At 34.2% G+C, this 18,493-nt stretch overlaps 2 protein-coding genes across 3 annotated transcripts; one reads left to right on the top strand and one right to left on the bottom strand.

The window, feature by feature from the left end:
- The first annotated feature begins 1,184 nt into the window (after positions 1 to 1,184).
- LOC9312485 (villin-3) lies at positions 1,185 to 9,412 on the top strand. 2 transcript variants are annotated; one of them, XM_021025214.1, is made up of 25 exons: positions 1,185 to 1,299; positions 1,461 to 1,486; positions 2,421 to 2,526; positions 2,728 to 2,827; positions 3,011 to 3,079; positions 3,197 to 3,433; positions 3,521 to 3,698; positions 3,901 to 4,033; positions 4,170 to 4,329; positions 4,404 to 4,554; positions 4,640 to 4,740; positions 4,828 to 4,986; positions 5,426 to 5,494; positions 5,568 to 5,636; positions 5,720 to 5,857; positions 6,062 to 6,190; positions 6,320 to 6,467; positions 6,593 to 6,603; positions 6,675 to 6,815; positions 6,903 to 7,028; positions 7,369 to 7,431; positions 7,618 to 7,719; positions 8,139 to 8,355; positions 8,543 to 8,769; positions 8,847 to 9,412. In XM_021025214.1, exons 3-25 carry the CDS (start codon positions 2,471 to 2,473, stop codon positions 8,958 to 8,960), a joined length of 2,898 nt encoding a protein of 965 aa, XP_020880873.1. In that variant the 5' UTR covers positions 1,185 to 1,299; positions 1,461 to 1,486; positions 2,421 to 2,470; the 3' UTR covers positions 8,961 to 9,412. The 2 variants fall into 2 exon arrangements, with proteins under 2 accessions (XP_020880873.1, XP_020880872.1); XM_021025213.1 differs by having other exon boundaries at positions 1,444 to 1,486.
- Positions 9,413 to 13,338: 3,926 nt separating this feature from the next.
- LOC9312484 lies at positions 13,339 to 15,327 on the bottom strand. Its single transcript, XM_021025755.1, has one exon. It carries the CDS (start codon positions 15,015 to 15,017, stop codon positions 13,593 to 13,595), a length of 1,425 nt encoding a protein of 474 aa, XP_020881414.1. The 5' UTR covers positions 15,018 to 15,327; the 3' UTR covers positions 13,339 to 13,592.
- Positions 15,328 to 18,493: the final 3,166 nt, after the last annotated feature.

Raw genomic sequence — 18,493 nt, 5'->3', positions numbered from 1 at the left:
AACGATAAAGACCAAAATAAATGAGTATATATGTTTATCAGTTTATGATTATCAATTTTCTATGTGGGAAAAGGGAAGGAAAGGTGATAGAAACATCAAACATACATGAATGAGAATGAGTGCCCACATATGTCGCCTGCTTATAGAATCAGATAATGTTGTTGTTCCATATATATTTGATTGTGTTCAAAATTTCTTAATTATGATTGTGACCCCGGAATAAGAAGATACATGTATTATTAATGTATTTCTAATTTTCTATGATAATACTGAAAGTTCATATGCATAAAATGTAAATATAATGTATCCTCTTAAAAGAGTTTGTTTGTGTCTAATCACATGCGAAATGGACCCAATGTCGTCTTGAAATGATGAGGTTTTTAATAAAGTAATAGTGTAAATATTTTTATAATATGCTTCAAACTTTTCGTTTATTCTTTTTTTCTGTTCATGTTAGAGAGCTTTAACATCGTGTGCCAAGTTCAAACTCAGCATGATTTCACATATTGTTGATTGTGAATAGTAAGTAAGTAAGAGAACATGAACAAACCAAATTGTCGAACCTGGCAGTTTTACCAATCACACGTTTATGGGAAATTCGACAAATAAAAAATATTTTATCTCTTCGTTGCATTTGTAGATTTTTTATTTTTGAAAGTTCAAATTTGCTCGAAATCATTTCTCTAAAATTTACGATCAAAAATCGGTATGTATATTATGTTACATATTTCTAGTTGAGTGGTTGAACTATATATATATATATTTCCATTAATACTATATTATAAGAATTTCAATATAAAAGATAACATCAATACTTATACAAACCAATACGCTACACATCATAATCGGTTGGTGGAACGATTATTCTGTATACTACCAATTGAAACGATTTTTCAAAGTTGAGAATAATAAGAATTACTAAACTCACAAAAATATATTTTTTGGTAAAATAATAAAAATAGATAATTTGAAAACACAGATCACAAACAATATATTTAGAAGAGTATTATAACTCCACGGTTAATCATCTAAACTCGATCGATATTCACAAATACAATGACTTAAATTTGATTCCTTAAAAAAAAACAAAAATGAAAATAATTCGAAGTTAAAAAAAAAAGGAAAGCCATAATTGATGGTGGCATCACAGTCTTTTAATCTCTCGCCTTAAAAGTGTGAGTTTATTCACAGTCTCGCTCGCGTCTTTCCTCAAACCTCTCTGTCGCTTCTTCTTCCTCGCCTCGTCTACGCAATAATAATACTCTGTCTATCACAAAATCTCCACGAAACTCTCTAAAGGTTTGTAGAAAGAGATGCTATATATAACACATCGCACATTCGCACATCTCCTTTCAATAATTCTATTTTGCTTTTCTCTTCTTTTTGCTTCTTCCTTTTTCATGTTTTATTGTTCCCTGATCTCTTCATTGCTTTTTTTGCCAGCTCTTTGTCTTCCTCAGCACTACTCGAAGATCTGTCTTTTCAGGTATGATGGGTTTGTATGGATCAGCTGATTTCGATTTAATTAGCGTTTTTTTTTTGCTGCTCATGAATTGGATCTCTGGTTGTTTTACTTGAATCTCAGTCTCTCTGTCTGCTTCGTGCTTGATCTCTGCTTTAAATTGATTGTTTTCTTCTTTCGGTTCTCTGATTATATCAGCTTACTTTAGGAATTCTCAAAACTAAGGCTTTATCCGTTAAGGAACAAGAACGAACAAGTTGATAAAGTTCAGGGTACACTGATCATTGGATTATTTTTGACCCGAAATTCGGTCTTAAGTAGGCTAAGCCAGAATTGAAGTTTGCGTTGATCTTGAAACCAATACAAGTGGTGGATACCTCCATAGGATCTGTGAGTGTGTTAGCTAGTTGTTTGTGGTTACTATAACGTGAAATGCTTGAGATCCATGGAATTAAAGGTTAGGTGTAATCAATTTAGAGCCTTGCTACTGTAGTTTTATGGATTACTGCCATTATTTGGTGGCAGAAGGAAGGTTTGATTTAGAATTCATCGAGGCTAATCTTATAAGAGTGCACTGCATTTCCTCTGCTGCTCATCTCCAGAGCCGTATATTCACAACAACGCTTATAGCAAGACATGAAACTCTGAGTAATAGCCAGGCTCAGTTTAGAACCCCTGAATTACTTTCCTTGAGGAATCATCATATTTTTAATGTTATATAGACAAAGATGAGTTGTGGGAGAGAACTGAGACCTCTTTGCAAGATTGTTGTTGAGTTAATATATAGCTCAAACACGCTTCTACGTAATACTGTATACCCTCATACATGATTGTCGTTTAGAAAAAAGCTTGACCTTCGTGTTGCTCTTTATTGTTTTATAGGCTCCTATCCAATCGCCAGTTTCAGCTTATAAAACAATCTCTTACCTTCTTATTTTTTTTCTTCTCCCTTTGGCAGGTAGTTTATGTATTTTCTCTTGAAGGAAGAGATTAACCACTATATACAAAATGTCTGGGTCAACAAAAGTATTGGATCCTGCGTTTCAAGGAGTCGGGCAGAAACCGTATCCTTTGAAAAAAAGTTATTTTCTGCTTTGCTTTAGTATTAGATGTCAGGGGGAGCAATATAATTGTTTCCTTCCGATAAACGGAAGTACAGTGAGGAAAATGAAATTTCTTGTGGCTATCGCTTCTGTATGCACTAGTTTGTTGATATTGTTGAATGTTTTACTGCTGTATGAGATGTTGAACTTAACATTTCTTAGAGGTACTGAAATCTGGAGAATTGAAAATTTTGAGCCAGTCCCAGTACCGAAGTCTGAACATGGAAAGTTCTATATGGGAGATACTTACATTGTCTTGCAGGTTTGGAATTTCTTCCACTGTTCTTCTCCCCTTTTTATATACATTTATCAAGAATAGATAGTAAGATAATGCCTTGATATTAGCTTACAATACAGAAGAACATACTTTCTTGTCTGATCATGTGTGTAAATATATGCTCCTTATATTTTTCACATTTATCATGTTTATCTTTCATATGTGCAGACAACACAGAATAAGGGGGGTGCTTATCTATTTGATATACATTTTTGGATTGGTAAAGATACAAGCCAGGTATCTATTTTTGGAACTTTTTGGCATGAAAGCATATATTACGTTCTAACTTAGTGTATTTTGACGACAATCAAAGGTGAATCATCATTATGACTAATCAGCGATTGATAATTCCAGGATGAAGCTGGAACAGCAGCTGTCAAGACAGTTGAACTTGATGCAGCTCTTGGAGGCCGAGCTGTCCAATACCGTGAAATTCAAGGTCATGAATCTGATAAATTCTTGTCTTACTTCAAGCCTTGCATTATACCACTGGAGGGTGGTGTTGCGTCTGGATTTAGAAAACCCGAGGAGGAGGAGTTTGAAACCCGGCTGTATACCTGCAAAGGGAAACGTGCTGTCCACTTGAAGCAGGTTTCCTTTTCTGCAGATTTTTGGAAGTGTTGTACTCTATTCGCATGAGTGTTTACTATGTATATACTCATCTGTTTTCTTTTGTAGGTTCCTTTTGCACGCTCATCACTGAATCATGATGATGTGTTTATCTTGGACACCAAGGAAAAGATTTATCAGTTTAATGGGGCAAATTCAAATATCCAAGAGAGAGCTAAAGCCTTGGTAGTCGTTCAATATTTGAAAGACAAGTTTCATGAAGGAACTTGTGACGTTGCTATTGTTGGTTAGTTGTATTAGACGCATTTACAGTTAATATTTGAATATCTTCTTTTTTTGTTTTTTTTTTGTAAAGCATATTTGGATATCTACTTTTTCACGTTTTACTCAGTCAATCAAGCAGCAGTTGGATGCTCAATTAGGTTTTATTTATGTGGTACAGTTTATTGTGGTACTCATGTATGTATAATAATTTCCTTGCATAACAGATGATGGAAAATTAGATACAGAATCAGATTCTGGCGAGTTTTGGGTCCTCTTTGGGGGTTTTGCTCCAATAGCACGGAAAGTTGCTAGTGAGGATGAAATTATTCCGGAGACAACTCCGCCTAAGCTTTATAGGTACTTGTCTCCCTTTTGATCTGCTCTATTGGTTTTCAGATGGATTTTGCTTTACAATGTTGTAAACGCTTAATAGTCATTTCTTTTTCAATATTACTCGTCTTGTGGAAGTTGATTTATAGTTGCCCTATTTTAGTATCGCTGATGGTCTGGTGGAATCGATAGACGGCGATTTATCCAAATCTATGCTGGAAAACGGTAAATGCTACCTTTTGGACTGCGGTTCTGAGGTATTTATCTGGGTTGGCCGAGTAACTCAAGTGGAAGAGAGGAAAACTGCTATCCAAGCTGCTGAGGTAAAGCTAGAATCGTCTAACTTGCTTAACCTTAGAATATCTGAGCATTGGTTCTCATTTTTACTTTCCTCCAGGATTTTGTTGCTAGTGAAAATAGGCCAAAGGCAACACGCATAACCCGTGTTATTCAAGGTTATGAGCCCCATTCTTTCAAGTCTAACTTCGACTCTTGGCCATCAGGCTCGGCAACTCCTGCTAACGAAGAAGGACGAGGAAAAGTCGCTGGTAAAGATTGCTTTGATACTCTAATCACTAAAAAAAATGAGTGATCTGTTGCCCTGACTTACTTTGGTACTTTGCTATTGTGTAGCATTACTTAAGCAACAAGGTGTTGGGTTAAAGGGCCTGTCAAAAAGCACACCAGTGAATGAAGATATTCCACCATTGCTTGAAGGAGGTGGAAAGTTGGAGGTGTGTTGTATCTCCTGACTTGTTATGCTGTTATTTGCTAAATCTAATTGGTCATTTTCATTCGAACTCATTAAGCTCATGTAATAGGTTTGGTACATTGATGGCAACTCGAAGACTCCTCTATCCAAAGATGATGTCGGAAAACTCTATTCTGGGGATTGCTATTTGGTCCTTTATACCTACCATTCTGGTGAAAGGAAAGAAGACTACTTCTTGTGCTGTTGGTTTGGAAAGAATAGTAATCAGGTAATCATGGGAAAAGGTGCATCTTTAATATTTTTATTTATATAAACAAGAAGTCCCTGTTTCTCCGACCAAAAAAAAAAAAGAAGTCCCTGTTTCTTTTATCAGTATTTTTATCTCCTCTGTTAATAAATGGAAAGAGGATAGTAAGACATAATTTATTTACAAAGCCTGCATCTTGTAAGACATTTTATAAGTAAGCTTGAAACCTAGTTGGGTCTGTATGATTTCATCTTCTTTTTGGGTATCAATCTTTTAAGCAGCAAGATGTTGCAAAATTCAAATTTATTGTTATTAGTTGTTACCTCTCGACTTTTGAGGTAGCGCTCAATGTTTGGATACATATTATGATAGATTTCATCTATTCAATTTTTGGCTTTAAGTATCTATTTGAACGTGTTAAATATTTAGCCATCTAAATTTTGTTTTCTCCCGAGTTTAGGAGGATCAAGAAACAGCAGTTCGTCTAGCGAGCACAATGACAAATTCTTTGAAGGGAAGACCAGTGCAGGTACCATGTTTAGTTATTGTAAGTAATGGCCACTAGCACTATAAGATTGTTGGATAACTCGATCTTCTTGCAGGCCCGTATATTTGAGGGTAAAGAGCCTCCACAATTTGTTGCACTTTTTCAACATATGGTTGTCCTTAAGGTATTTCTTTTGATTATTAATAGAAGATGATTGTTGCTGCAAGAAAATATATTGGTAATTGATACAGTTACACTAACTTTTAGGGTGGTTTGAGCTCTGGTTACAAAAATAGCATGACAGAGAAAGGTTCATCAGACGAAACCTACACACCCGAATCAATTGCACTTATTCAAGTATCTGGAACTGGAGTTCACAATAATAAGGCACTACAAGTTGAAGCTGTAATTTTCTACCTTACTTTATCTCCTGCTGTGTGCTTTTTCTATCTTACAATGTTCAAAACTTGGCTACCTATTCGTGTAATGTTAGAATCTGAAAATGATGTCTAGATGTTGTTAGTTTGTATTAAGAACGATGCATATTACATTTTGCTTTCAGTATTCTGTAGCATATTGTCTGTGACATTTGTGCAATCCTTTCCGCAGGTGGCAACTTCTTTGAACTCTTATGACTGCTTCCTTTTGCAATCTGGTACTTCCATGTTCCTTTGGGTTGGAAACCATAGTACGCATGAGCAGCAAGAACTGGCTGCTAAAGTTGCTGAATTCTTAAAGGTAGTTTCTAATGGTGTTATCTTTGATTTTAATTTAGCTGAAATTGTCTACGTAGTAAAAACTCACTCGTACTTCTTATTATATTTCTTTAACTCGTAAATTTAATCATCTTCGTTCTTGCTAAGTCAGCCTGGGATTACTATCAAGCACGCAAAAGAGGGGACAGAGAGCTCGTCCTTTTGGTTTGCACTTGGGGGAAAACAGAACTTCACCAGCAAGAAGGTTTCCTCTGAGACTGTCAGGGATCCTCACTTGTTCTCCTTCTCCTTCAACAGAGGTAATTAAAGTCGAGACATCAATTATGAAGTTCGAAGCATCTCTAATAGGGTCATATTGTTGTTGATAAACTTGCATATTCTAACTTTGTCTTCTTCTTTTCAATGTGTCTACATGGATCATCAGGAAAGTTTCAGGTGAGAATTTAGATAAATATTCAACGTTATTTTATCAATATGTGTGCATGTTATAACATTACCTTGCACAGGTTGAAGAGATTCACAACTTTGATCAAGATGACCTCTTGACGGAGGAAATGCATTTACTAGATACTCATGCTGAAGTTTTTGTCTGGGTTGGTCAATGTGTGGACCCCAAGGAAAAACAAACTGCCTTTGAGATTGGCCAAGTAATTTGCTTCATCAATTTTGCTTCTAAGCATAAGTTATTGCTCCTCCTTTTCTGTCTTGTATGCTTATTCTACAGTTTTGCGCAGAGATACATAAATCTGGCTGGTTCCCTGGAAGGGTTGTCTCCAAAAGTTCCATTATACAAAATCACTGAGGGAAATGAACCATGCTTCTTCACCACTTATTTTTCATGGGATCCTACTAAAGCTACTGTAAGGTTTTCTGTTCGCAGATATCTTTTAGGTTATTAGCATGAGAAAGGGGTCTATTTTTATTAGGGTGGTAGTTAATGTGATTGTGTTAGAGAGGGTTTGGGAACATACTCATTTAAAAGCAATTAAGTTTGTTACACTGTACGCAAATGCCAGTTCTGTTTTCAGCACCCTAATATAGAATGACGTTATAGTGCACATCTCCTTTTTTAAAATGACCAGTAGACTAATTCAAACTGAGGAAGCTCTGCATTTATAGAGGAAGAAAGATTTACATTAAACTGATGAGAAAGCTGCCAGAACATTAAATTTAGCTTTGGTATGTTTACCTGTCATACAGGTGCAAGGGAATTCCTTCCAAAAGAAGGCAGCATTATTACTTGGTACACACCACGTTGTGGAGGTAAACACTTAGTTGTGATGCTTACTGGGGAAAGTTGGAGACACGACATACTTGTTTTTGCATCTAAACGTAGCAGATAAGAACAGATCTGACGATGGGAAAAAACTGCTGTTGATGACTCTGCTTTGAAATATACTATATTACAATCCTCGAAACGTTGGTTTGTAATTTACCTTTCTGCTGCAGGATCAGTCAAGCAGTGGGAACCAAGGGCCAAGGCAAAGGGCTGCTGCTTTAGCTGCCTTGACTTCTGCATTTAATTCTTCTTCTGGGAGAACAAGCTCTCCGGTAAATAGTCTTAAGCTCATTTTTTTATGTTGTACTTTGTACTAGATTCTTTCGGATACATATACGAAGATATTGGCATATCATGTGAACTTTCATGAAGAAAAAAGGCTCTGGATCTCATTTTCTGGGGTTCCGACTCATGAATTTCTCAGATTTATGAAAACCTTTTGAGTTGCCATCAAATAATGAATGTCTCAAATCCCTAGATATATTAGAGGTTAAGGCACAGATCTGGCTGGAAACTGCTTTTGCTTACTGCCTTTCAGCTTAGGCGCAGAATGTAAATTCAATTAGAACCTGGCATTTAAACTTTGTTGTTCTAGTCGTTTTTCGTAACTGTGACATGTGAAGCAAATCACAGCTACTAGTGTCCCATATTCTTGATCTGTTGACATAGACGCTCATTTCTTTAACTGCAGAGCCGAGACAGATCAAATGGAAGTCAAGGAGGTCCAAGACAAAGGGCTGAAGCTTTAGCCGCCTTAACATCCGCATTCAATTCTTCACCATCATCAAAGTCACCTCCCCGAAGACCAGGATTGACAAGTCAGGCGTCACAAAGAGCAGCAGCAGTGGCTGCTCTCTCCCAAGTTCTCACTGCTGAGAAGAAGAAATCACCTGATACCAGCCCTTCTGGTAAGTTCTTTACCAGTATTGATTTATTGCAGATGAGTGAAAGGGTTTATATTCGCAAGTACAAACCATACAAGACGTGATTTATGTCAGCATATTTTGAACTCTTCTATCGCTTAAATTAAACATCGTGAGCTTGTTTTTCGTCTTTTTGGCCTTGGTTTGAATACGTTGATAACTGTGAGTACAGCTGAAGCAAAAGATGAGAAAGCTTTCTCAGAAGTGGAGGCTTCCGAAGAAGCTTCTGAAGCCAAGGAGGAAGAGGAAGTTTCACCTGCCGCAGAAGTGAGTGCTGAGGAAGCAAAATCAAAGCAGGATGATTCTGAAGTAGAAACTACTGGAGCAACCTTCACCTACGAACGGCTACAAGCCAAATCTGGGAAACCAGTGACAGGCATTGACTTCAAACGCAGAGAGGTGAATCAATTGAGCCGAATTAGCGTTTTACCTTGTCTTAATTTGTTGGTCTCTTATTCCTCAAACCGATTTTTCAGGCTTACTTGTCTGAGGAAGAGTTCAAGACTGTATTTGGGATGGAGAAAGAAGCATTCTACAAATTGCCTAGATGGAAGCAAGATTTACTGAAGAAGAAATTTGACTTGTTCTAAGGATTCTCAAAAAAAAATAGGAGGTGGAAACATCACAAACATCCTTAAATCTCATGATCCTCCATGTCAAATATATACTAAGAGCAAAGACACGATTTGCCATTGTGTTATTGGTTATGTAGTGACCTCAGCGCTGCAGCTATGAAGACAATGAACAGTTCCTTTTTTTTGTTCCTTCATTTTTCCTCTTATTGTTTTGGTTTCTCATGGGTGGGTTTTGGGTTTGATTCTTCATATTCATACCACAATTTGGTGTGTTATTGTAATGATTGATTTGTCTTAAACTTGTCTTCGTTATTTTGGGGGTTTATTTTTTTTGGGTAAGGAGAGTTGTGTGGTGGTGGTTAGTAAATTCTTTGGTCGGGATTTCACATTACTTTGATTGTATAAAAACATTGTCTACTTGTAAACTCATGAAATATCAATATATCGGTGTTAGAACCGTTTGACAATTGAGACACCATTTGATTTGGTTGTTCTACTTCTATGTATGTTGCTAGCAAAGCTGCACATAGTACATGACAGAAACGTGTGTTGGAGTAAATGCAGTTAAATTATTTCATCAGAATCATGAAGTGAGAAGAAAAGAAAGCAATTTATAGAGCAACAACAACCAAATTTATGCCTGACCTGGTCTCCCACCAAATTGGTATCATTTTCTTCTATCTTTTCTTTTTATTGTGCAACAAATCAAGGAACAAAATTAGTTGGGGAATCAGAATGATTACGTCAATTTTGCATTATCTTCCAAGGTAATAATGAGAATAAAACACACACAAGATTCGTTGGACTCAAACAAACGTATAAGAGCTTATATTAAATCTTCTTTTGGAAAAAATGATTGTCATCACAAAATCTACTTAAGTTTGTGACTTTTCGTACACGAATATTTAAGACTTTTTGCTTTTGCTACACAATTATAGTCTCGCTAGTTAGTAGTTACACAAAGATAACAAACGAAATTAAACCATAAACAACGTAAGAATCCCATTAAACACACTTATTATGTTTATTGAACTGTCAGAAGTCAGAACCCGACTGATATTCTGATAACACCAACAAAAACCATTTGGCAAAAAAAAAAAAACACTAACAAAAACCATTAACTTACATGTGTTTTATCTAAAATCGATTTTTCTTATAACTTCAAAACATTAGTTTTTAAAAAGTTTAATTTTAAAAAAGTTTATAATCGTCGTTACTATGATGATCTAAAGAATCGACCATAAAAACAATCTTTGGAATTTACGTGTGAATTTTTTGAGATGGGCAATGTTGAACGACGACGTCGCTTTGAACGAGACAGGTCAGCAGCAGCCATATCAGTCTCGGCACGAACTCTCTGCCTAAGCGAGAGGGTCCACACTCCAAAAGGAAAATGAAACCTATATGACCAATGATCAATTGACACGTGTGTGGAAGAAAGAGTGTCGGTTCCTTTTTGTCGTTACTCTTTTTTTATACTATAATGAATTATTTAACAAATACTTCCTATGTTCTTTTTAGAGATTTCACATATTTTAATAAACAATCATTGTTTAATTATTTATTTTTATTAAATATTTTTAATAAACTATGAACTAATAGTAATCTAAAACAGATAATCATTACATCATGAAATCTACGATTTATTAATATCAATTAATTAAAAACAAAAAAAAAATGTAGAAAACCAATCTTTGTGGAACAAACCTAAAACACTAGAACATCAAACTTTTAAGAACAGAAGGAGTATACTTTTGTTTCTTAAGGAAAATACTTTTAAAAAGTTCCTATGAAATGAAAAGATTTACAAAAAAAAAGATTATTTAATACTCTGATTGATCAATATATACCGGTATTTGATTAATTTTACATGTTAAATAAACATGCATATTTTCCTATAATCCTCTGCTTAACTTTGAGTACTAACATATGTAGCCAATGTGCCAACAAATATATATATATATATATATATAAACATGCATATAATATAACATATTAATGTTATTAGAAGAATGTTATTTTCATCATGCTGGATCGTATGACATAAGTAGTACGAACAAAACCCTCCATTACCAAAAATGTATTCTTTCAGAAAATTTAACTTTATTTCTAACAAACAGCTTCACAAATTCATTAAATGAATTTTATCATGTTGTCACTTGTCAGTGTTCTACTATTAAAGAAATAAAGTCCCGGCTGCGCCATCTTTAATTTAATTAAAGTTATGGTTCCTCTTCTTCTTTTGTAAGAAAACTAAAAAAATTTAAAATCCAAGGTTTGAAGCTCCCATAACTTGCCATGTATACAAAGCTCATTAGAAAACTCCAACATCAACTAAAAGTGTTTTTCAATACATTAAAAATTAATGTTTTGAATACAGAGACTATAGAGTGATTGATCAATACGATAGTATTTGATTAATGAACTAGACTACTTTTTGAGTAAAATAGTTAACGTCGTTGAAATGGTAAAATAAAGAAAAAGCAAAGCACGCTTGTTATGGATAAATGTGAATTCTTGGCTTCTAAATGAAGCCATTGTAGTAGAGAGACTTAACTTGCTACTCCTTGAAAGAACCCCACTTTTGTATTTTTTTAATGTCTTTCTCCTTTGTTTTCTTTTGTTGTTGATAATCTTTCTTTTCACAACCTCACGCCTTTAATGTGTGTGGACATACAAAGATACTGACTTCATCTATATCCACAACAATTAGTGATTTACATTATGATACTATTACTATATGTTTTTTTTTTTATCGTCTAGATTTATTATTAATTGTAAATTATGAAAACTGTTACATAGACGATTCTACAACTGACAATTCCTTCCGACCTTTATTAGATCTACGACAGACTACACTTCCTTCTTCATAATCTTGATGAATACCTTCAATGATCCATGACCTGGCGACATTTCTTTCTCTGCGTAGAATCCTGGCGAACGGCTATAATTGTACATCGCTGGAGATCTCCTGCATACTTGCCTCTATTAATCTGCAAATTTGTTAATAAATCGCAATATCTAGGACTCGAACCTCAAACCTCTTGATGTAGAAACATTAATCAACCCTTGGTCAACCAATACACCAAGAAGCTTCCACTATTACTATATGTTTAATCTACAATGTGTGATTCGAAATAAACTTAAATCTTATTTGGATATAATTAACCACATCTTGTTGCTATTCAATATTTACTTTGAAAACCATATGTTATTCATCAAGACGAGAATTGAAATCTCCTCTATTTTTTAAAATATTTAATTTGGAATGAATTTGGATGGATTTATAAAAGAATTGTTAAGTATCAAAATCCAAGGTATTATTATATCTAATTGGACGAAGTTTTGACCATTATACAATGAATGAGTGTAGAACTAATGTTTTCAACAACAACGAAAATGATATATATAACTAGTGACTGTAATGAGTGGAGATAAAAAGTTTCAACCGAATAAAGTGATTAGACGATGAGCTTTTTGATTTATGTGTTTATGTCACTACCACCTTTGAGGCTTCGATGATAGTAATTGGGAAGATAGGAGAATCCGATTCCAACGATGAATCTCGTGATGGCATTATTGTTTTGTTAAAATAATAGGTTTCAATAATTGAAGAAAGAACAAAAGACGTTTTCTAAAGTTTTAGTGTTAGACAAAAATATAAGTGGTGGGCAAATTGACTTTAACCAGCTCAAAAGACAAAGTAAACACATGCGACGTGTGTCTTTATACCAACAAAAACAAATCAATATAGTAATTAAAATTTCTAATTATGAAACATGTGATATCATCATCATCATAATTGACTAATTGTCTTGTAAAGGCCTCCTTTCGTAGACTGATTATTTAGCCCGAGTCATATAGGTTATCGCGGTATGTTATCTAAACTTTTGTTTTGAATGTATTATGATGTATTGGGATTTTTGTTCTGCTGTATTCAGATTTTCTTTGTACTTTCTAAAATTATGCTATCTGAAAAACAAAATATAAGCAATAGTCTATTTTATTTAATACATGGTATTTTAAAAATATATATGTTCCGTTACAATCAGATATTTGTAGCCCACATCGTTAGGAATCAAATTTTGTGGAGTTTCTCTACATACTGAGAATCAATTATACTCTCTCCGTTTCGTTTTAGTTATCGTTTAAAGTTTTTTCACACAAATTAAGAAAAATATTAAATTTTCTGTTTTATCCTTTATTAATATATTTTATAGTAAATTTCATTGGAAAAACATTAAAACATTAGAGATAAAACTGAAATTTTCACCAAACATTTGCATTGAAAACCTAAAACGACAACTATTATAAAACAAAATTTAAATCCTAAAACGACAACTAAACCGAAACGGAAGGAGTATCCAGAAGAAAATAATTTCGAGGTTTCTAACAAAATAAATAAATACAAAAAATGGTCCATTACCGACATTTCCGGTATAAATCCAAAACAATCGTATTTTCCTGATTTTATCAAATGATTATATCGAAGGAGACCAAATCAATAACGAATACATCGTGGACACACTAATAGAACATCCGTGAAAAATAAAAAATCTAACAACATAACAAATGTCAAATGTGTACAAAAATCTCGAACACAAAATAAAAATTTCCCTATTTTTTTCTTTTGTAATTTTAATAATGCTAACAGTAATTATAAACAGAAGAATCTAATTCACAAGAACAAATACGTTTCATAATAATATCAATAATATGATTACTATTACCACCACCTCGTTGTATTATATCATGATTCTTTATCGACGAAGCCGCCGAGTTTCTCGTCCTTAACTCAGCCAGTGAACTCGCTTCCGGTACCACCGACTCACTCGTAACCACCTCAAAATTCTTCGTCATGTGCACATTCCCAACAAGTTGACTCAGAACCACCGATTCCGTAACCGAGTTCTTCTTCTTATGCTGCTGCTGAATCGTCGCTCTCACAATCTCAGTGTGCATGGAGCTAGCTAATCTCCTGATTCCTTTAGCTCCACCGATCAAAATCGCCGGATTAACCTCGGAGCTTTTCTTGCTACTACTGTGTTTAGAAAAGAAGAGGACTGACTCGGGGCTCCGGTTACGAATCCGGGTTAACGGGTCACCGAGGAACAAGGAGGTTTTAGCGTCCACGAGCATAACGTGTTTGAAATTGCGTCTTACTCGACCAAGCAGCATTGGGTAACACGCCCATCTTCTCAAGCTTATCGGAACGTGATCCATGAACCCGGATAGCGAGTTTTCAGGATCCAACTCAGTCACGTCGAAACCCACTACTGAGCCATGAGTCAACAACTCGGTTGACTCGGTCGAGTTGTTCAATGACGACGAATCGTTGAAATTATTCGCTCGATGAGTCTTCTTCCCCCAAATTGGCTCTGATGACGATGATGATGTCTCCTTCTTGCTCGATTGCTTCTTCATGAAATTCGCCAGATTAAATCCCCAAACGGAGTCGATTTGATTCGACGAATTCGAATTCCGATGAACATCAACGAGTTTTAAGAAGGAGTCGTTCTCTTCTTCGATCAATTCGACGAATCTCGAACCTGAATTGAAGAGTAGAACGACGTCGGATTTGGAAGTGACTCCGGAGCGGTGAAGCAACCGCATGAAGAGACGGAGATCGTCTTCCGTCGTATCGGAAGCTACATGAGCAACAATCAAATCGTGCATGCTCTTGGTTCCTCTGAGAAACAGAGTACCCATTCCTTGGAGAGCGAATCGGTTATAACGACGACGAGATTCAGAGCCGGAGATGTCGCGATTGAGGAGAAATCGACGGTGAGGACGAGAAGAAACGGCGGGAAAGCCAGAGGAAGGTTCGAAGGTGGAGAGAGTGAAGAGGAAGAGAGTGAGGAAGAGGAGGAGGATGCAGATTGAGATTGTGGATTGAGCTTTGGAGAGGAGAAGACGAGAAGATCTGGAGCGGAAGAGAGTTGTTGCCGGAGAAGGAGAAGAGGAAGAGGAAGAAGGAGAGTCGTCGTTGTGGTGGTCGGGGAAGAAGACTAAGAGCAAACCCATTCCTCTACTGTTGTTGTTCTTCGTCTCTTTTGCTGATATCAAACCCATTGATTCTCTCTCTCTCTCTCTCTCTCAGAATTCTTCTGGGTTAGTGGTGAAGAGAGGCTGAGACTGAGAACATTTTCTTTTTCGCTTTCTTCTCGAATTTTGGCTTTTTTGGTTTTTTGCATCAAAATTATTTCTTCTGTTTGATTTATTTTAATGAAGATAACAACGAAAAGGATAGCCGGGTCGGGTCTTCCGGGTCAGATTATTTTTTTGGAACGACAACAAATGTGGGTGGATATTAAATCAAGGGATGTTTTTAATTAACGACCCCATGATGTCGAATTTTAAATTTAACTTCAAATAAGTATAATAAAAAGTTAAAGAGGAAGTTATTATTAACTTTCACAGAATAAGAGAATCTAAAAATGTGAAGTTAGAAGATCCAAAAATCTATATTGAGATTTACAACTAAATCTAAGTTTGTTAAGTTTAAGATAAATACAGTAGTTAACATTTAACATTTTTAGAAATAATTGGATATTATTGTTATACATTTGTAGATAAATGTAAATAAACTGAGATATTCACAAATATACAGTAGTTAACATTTAACATTTTTAGAAATAATTGGATATTATTGTTATATTTTAAGCTCTTGTGTTAAGAAAAAAGAAGTAAATAATTAAAGACTAATAAGAGGTTAGTTTTACTTTTATGGTATGTTGCCTTTACTTTAGTTATGAATACGATCACATGTTTATTGCGCAATGTGCTTCCTATTAAAAAAAAAATGATAAATTCATATTAATGGGAAGTGAGAACCTTCCTTATTAAATTCAGTGTATCAAGGCTTTTAAAGAGAGGTACTTATGTGTATAGTACTAATTAAACCAGATTTTTTCAAAGGATGTGCCTAATTTTCTTTTTAAGAAAACAAAGTTTGACCGTTCTCACTCTACTTTTTCTGTATGTAAATAATTACATTGACCGGTTAAGTTGCATTACGATTCGGATTTCTGAAGCTCTTTTACATGGAGTATTTATTGGTTAGTGTAAAAATCGTTTTACATTGGACAAATTGTAATGGAAATAGTAATTGAAGCCAAAAGATTCGGTTGAATGCAGTTGAATGTTGAGTACTACTGAAATGGGGGTTGAATTCTTAGCAACATCCTCTTAATAAATTGTGAGTAATTTCTGGAATTTAATGAATATTACAAGTATATAAAAATCGAAAATTGTAATCGTTGATTTTGGAGTATATGTTAACAATGTAAAAAAAAAAAAAAAAAAAGATAATGTAAACGCGGACATATAAATTGATCGAATTTATAATTTTACTGATCATGACTAAATAGAAAATCTCAAACATGCTTTTTTTGACCAATGTAAATACTACTCCAAAATTAGTTTATGAAAGAGTTTTGGGAGTAGTTTTCAACGACCTAAAAACAAACAAAGCAATCGTATCTAACCAAAATTAGTTTATGAAAGAGTTTTGGGATCATTAATCATCCTATAATAAACCAAAAATGGCAAAATACTTGGAAGAAAGCAATAAATGCCCGGATACGTGAAGAAGGCAGTTACTCATCATAGCCCCACTTCATTAAATCTGCCCCCTTGATTACAGCTAGGATCAGTGATCGGACGGTGGAGAAATGCGGAAGTGTCTCGTAATAATGAATAAGAGTAATGGGTCTATTAAACATGTAAATAAAGTGAACGGTGATTTGACTTTTGTTGGGGACTCCGTGAGAACAAGTGTGTGTGTGTTGATGACGGTGGTGGATCTCATTCTCATCGGAACCTTCTCTTCAAGCTCCTGCACACGTGGCGTTTCTGATTTTCCGTTTTTAGGTCCGGGACTTGTGCTTATTATTCTCTTTCTTTCCCACATTTCTTTAATTATTTCGTCATTTAGACTCATTTCCAATTTTTATGTCGACTAGTCATCACCCTTTTGTATTCCTAAATGTTTATATAACTAGGATCGGACCCGCAGAATATTGGTTTACATACGTTGCGTTTAATATTGTATGTGTTCTTTAGTAGAACGAATCGTGTAGTATACTTATAAATATTCATAATAACGAATTGTAGAGAAAATGTACAATTGTTTATAAATATACCCATCGTATTAATTATGATTTACAAAATAGAATTTTGTGTTTTAAAATTTAAAATTAGACGATTCATGGGAATTAGAGCAGTCAAAATATGTCAAAAACCGCGGGTCGAGCCCACATCATGTCACTATGGGGCAGATTTGGGGAAATATATTAAACCCGCAAATAAGCGGACCACATGGATTAATTCGCAGTGGGTCATAGGTTTAATTGGTTTTCATCCGCGGGTTGGCGGATCAGTATGCATATTAGTATTTATTGATAAAATTATAATTTATTCAACATGTGGTAATTTAAACAAACTTTTAATAGTAATTTTATTTATTTATTTATTTTAGAAGTATTTTAAATTTTGGTTACTTTAAAATTATTTAAACAAAATCCATGGACAATCCCGCAAATCCGCATACATTCGTGGGACGAGTTTGTATTTCATGTATGCTACCCGCGGGTTGTGCGGACCGACTAACACAAGTCAAAATATTTTTTGTCTATCGCAAAACGGACTCAACGGGACGAATCAACTCACTTTGACAGTTCTAATGGGAATATTATTTAGTCATACAACAAAATGAAGTTTGGACATAGTAATAATAGAATATGTATCTTATTTGTTAGATGAGAGATTGAAAGATGAAGTATAATGATTAAAAATTAATTATTATTTTTCATGATTCACAAAATTTAATAAATACTTATCATCTTGTTGAATAATTCTAAAATCATATTCAAAAAATCTTTATAAATTGAAAATTAAACTTCTTTGGTAAGCTATAGGTATGAAAATATCATAATTTCGATTTAATCTAATTAAATTAAAATTAGTTACATAGATTTCATATCTATTTAATTTACACGATCAAAATAAAAATATTTATTTAATTTACACAACCAAAATAAAAATATCAATTTAATTTATAAAACAGATGGGTTATTTGTGATAAATTTTCTAGAAATCCTTAGAAGCAAATAAAATATCTTTCAATTAATGATAATTGGCTAAAATGAGCGAAATTAATGACAATACGTTGATTGTTATGGAATTAGTCCCAAAAATATATGAACAAATTTATTATATGTAATTAATGTATAATATTGTTCGGAATATGCTTTTATTATTAGTTACCATAAGTACAATAAGATTTTATTTTATTTCGATTTTTCATTATTAATTCAAATTTGTATTCCAAAAAAATTTCAAAGATCCAATTTCAGAATTTCGGGTCAATTTTATGATTTTAACCCAACTCATTTTCATTTGTAATTCTCTTTTAATAGTATAGAGATTACTAGACGACTAACATTTTCTAATTTTCAGTCAAACCAGCTGCTTTCTCTGAAGAATATCCATATTTGTAAAGAGTTTTCTGCATTACTAAATACGAGTAGTGTCCACTATAGAAAAAC

The sequence above is a fragment of the Arabidopsis lyrata genome, assembly GCF_000004255.2.
Source record: "Arabidopsis lyrata subsp. lyrata unplaced genomic scaffold ARALYscaffold_5, whole genome shotgun sequence".
Lineage (NCBI taxonomy): Eukaryota > Viridiplantae > Streptophyta > Magnoliopsida > Brassicales > Brassicaceae > Arabidopsis > Arabidopsis lyrata.
The sequence above is the reverse complement of the archived record's forward strand: the minus strand, read 5'-3'. Positions and strand labels throughout refer to the sequence as shown.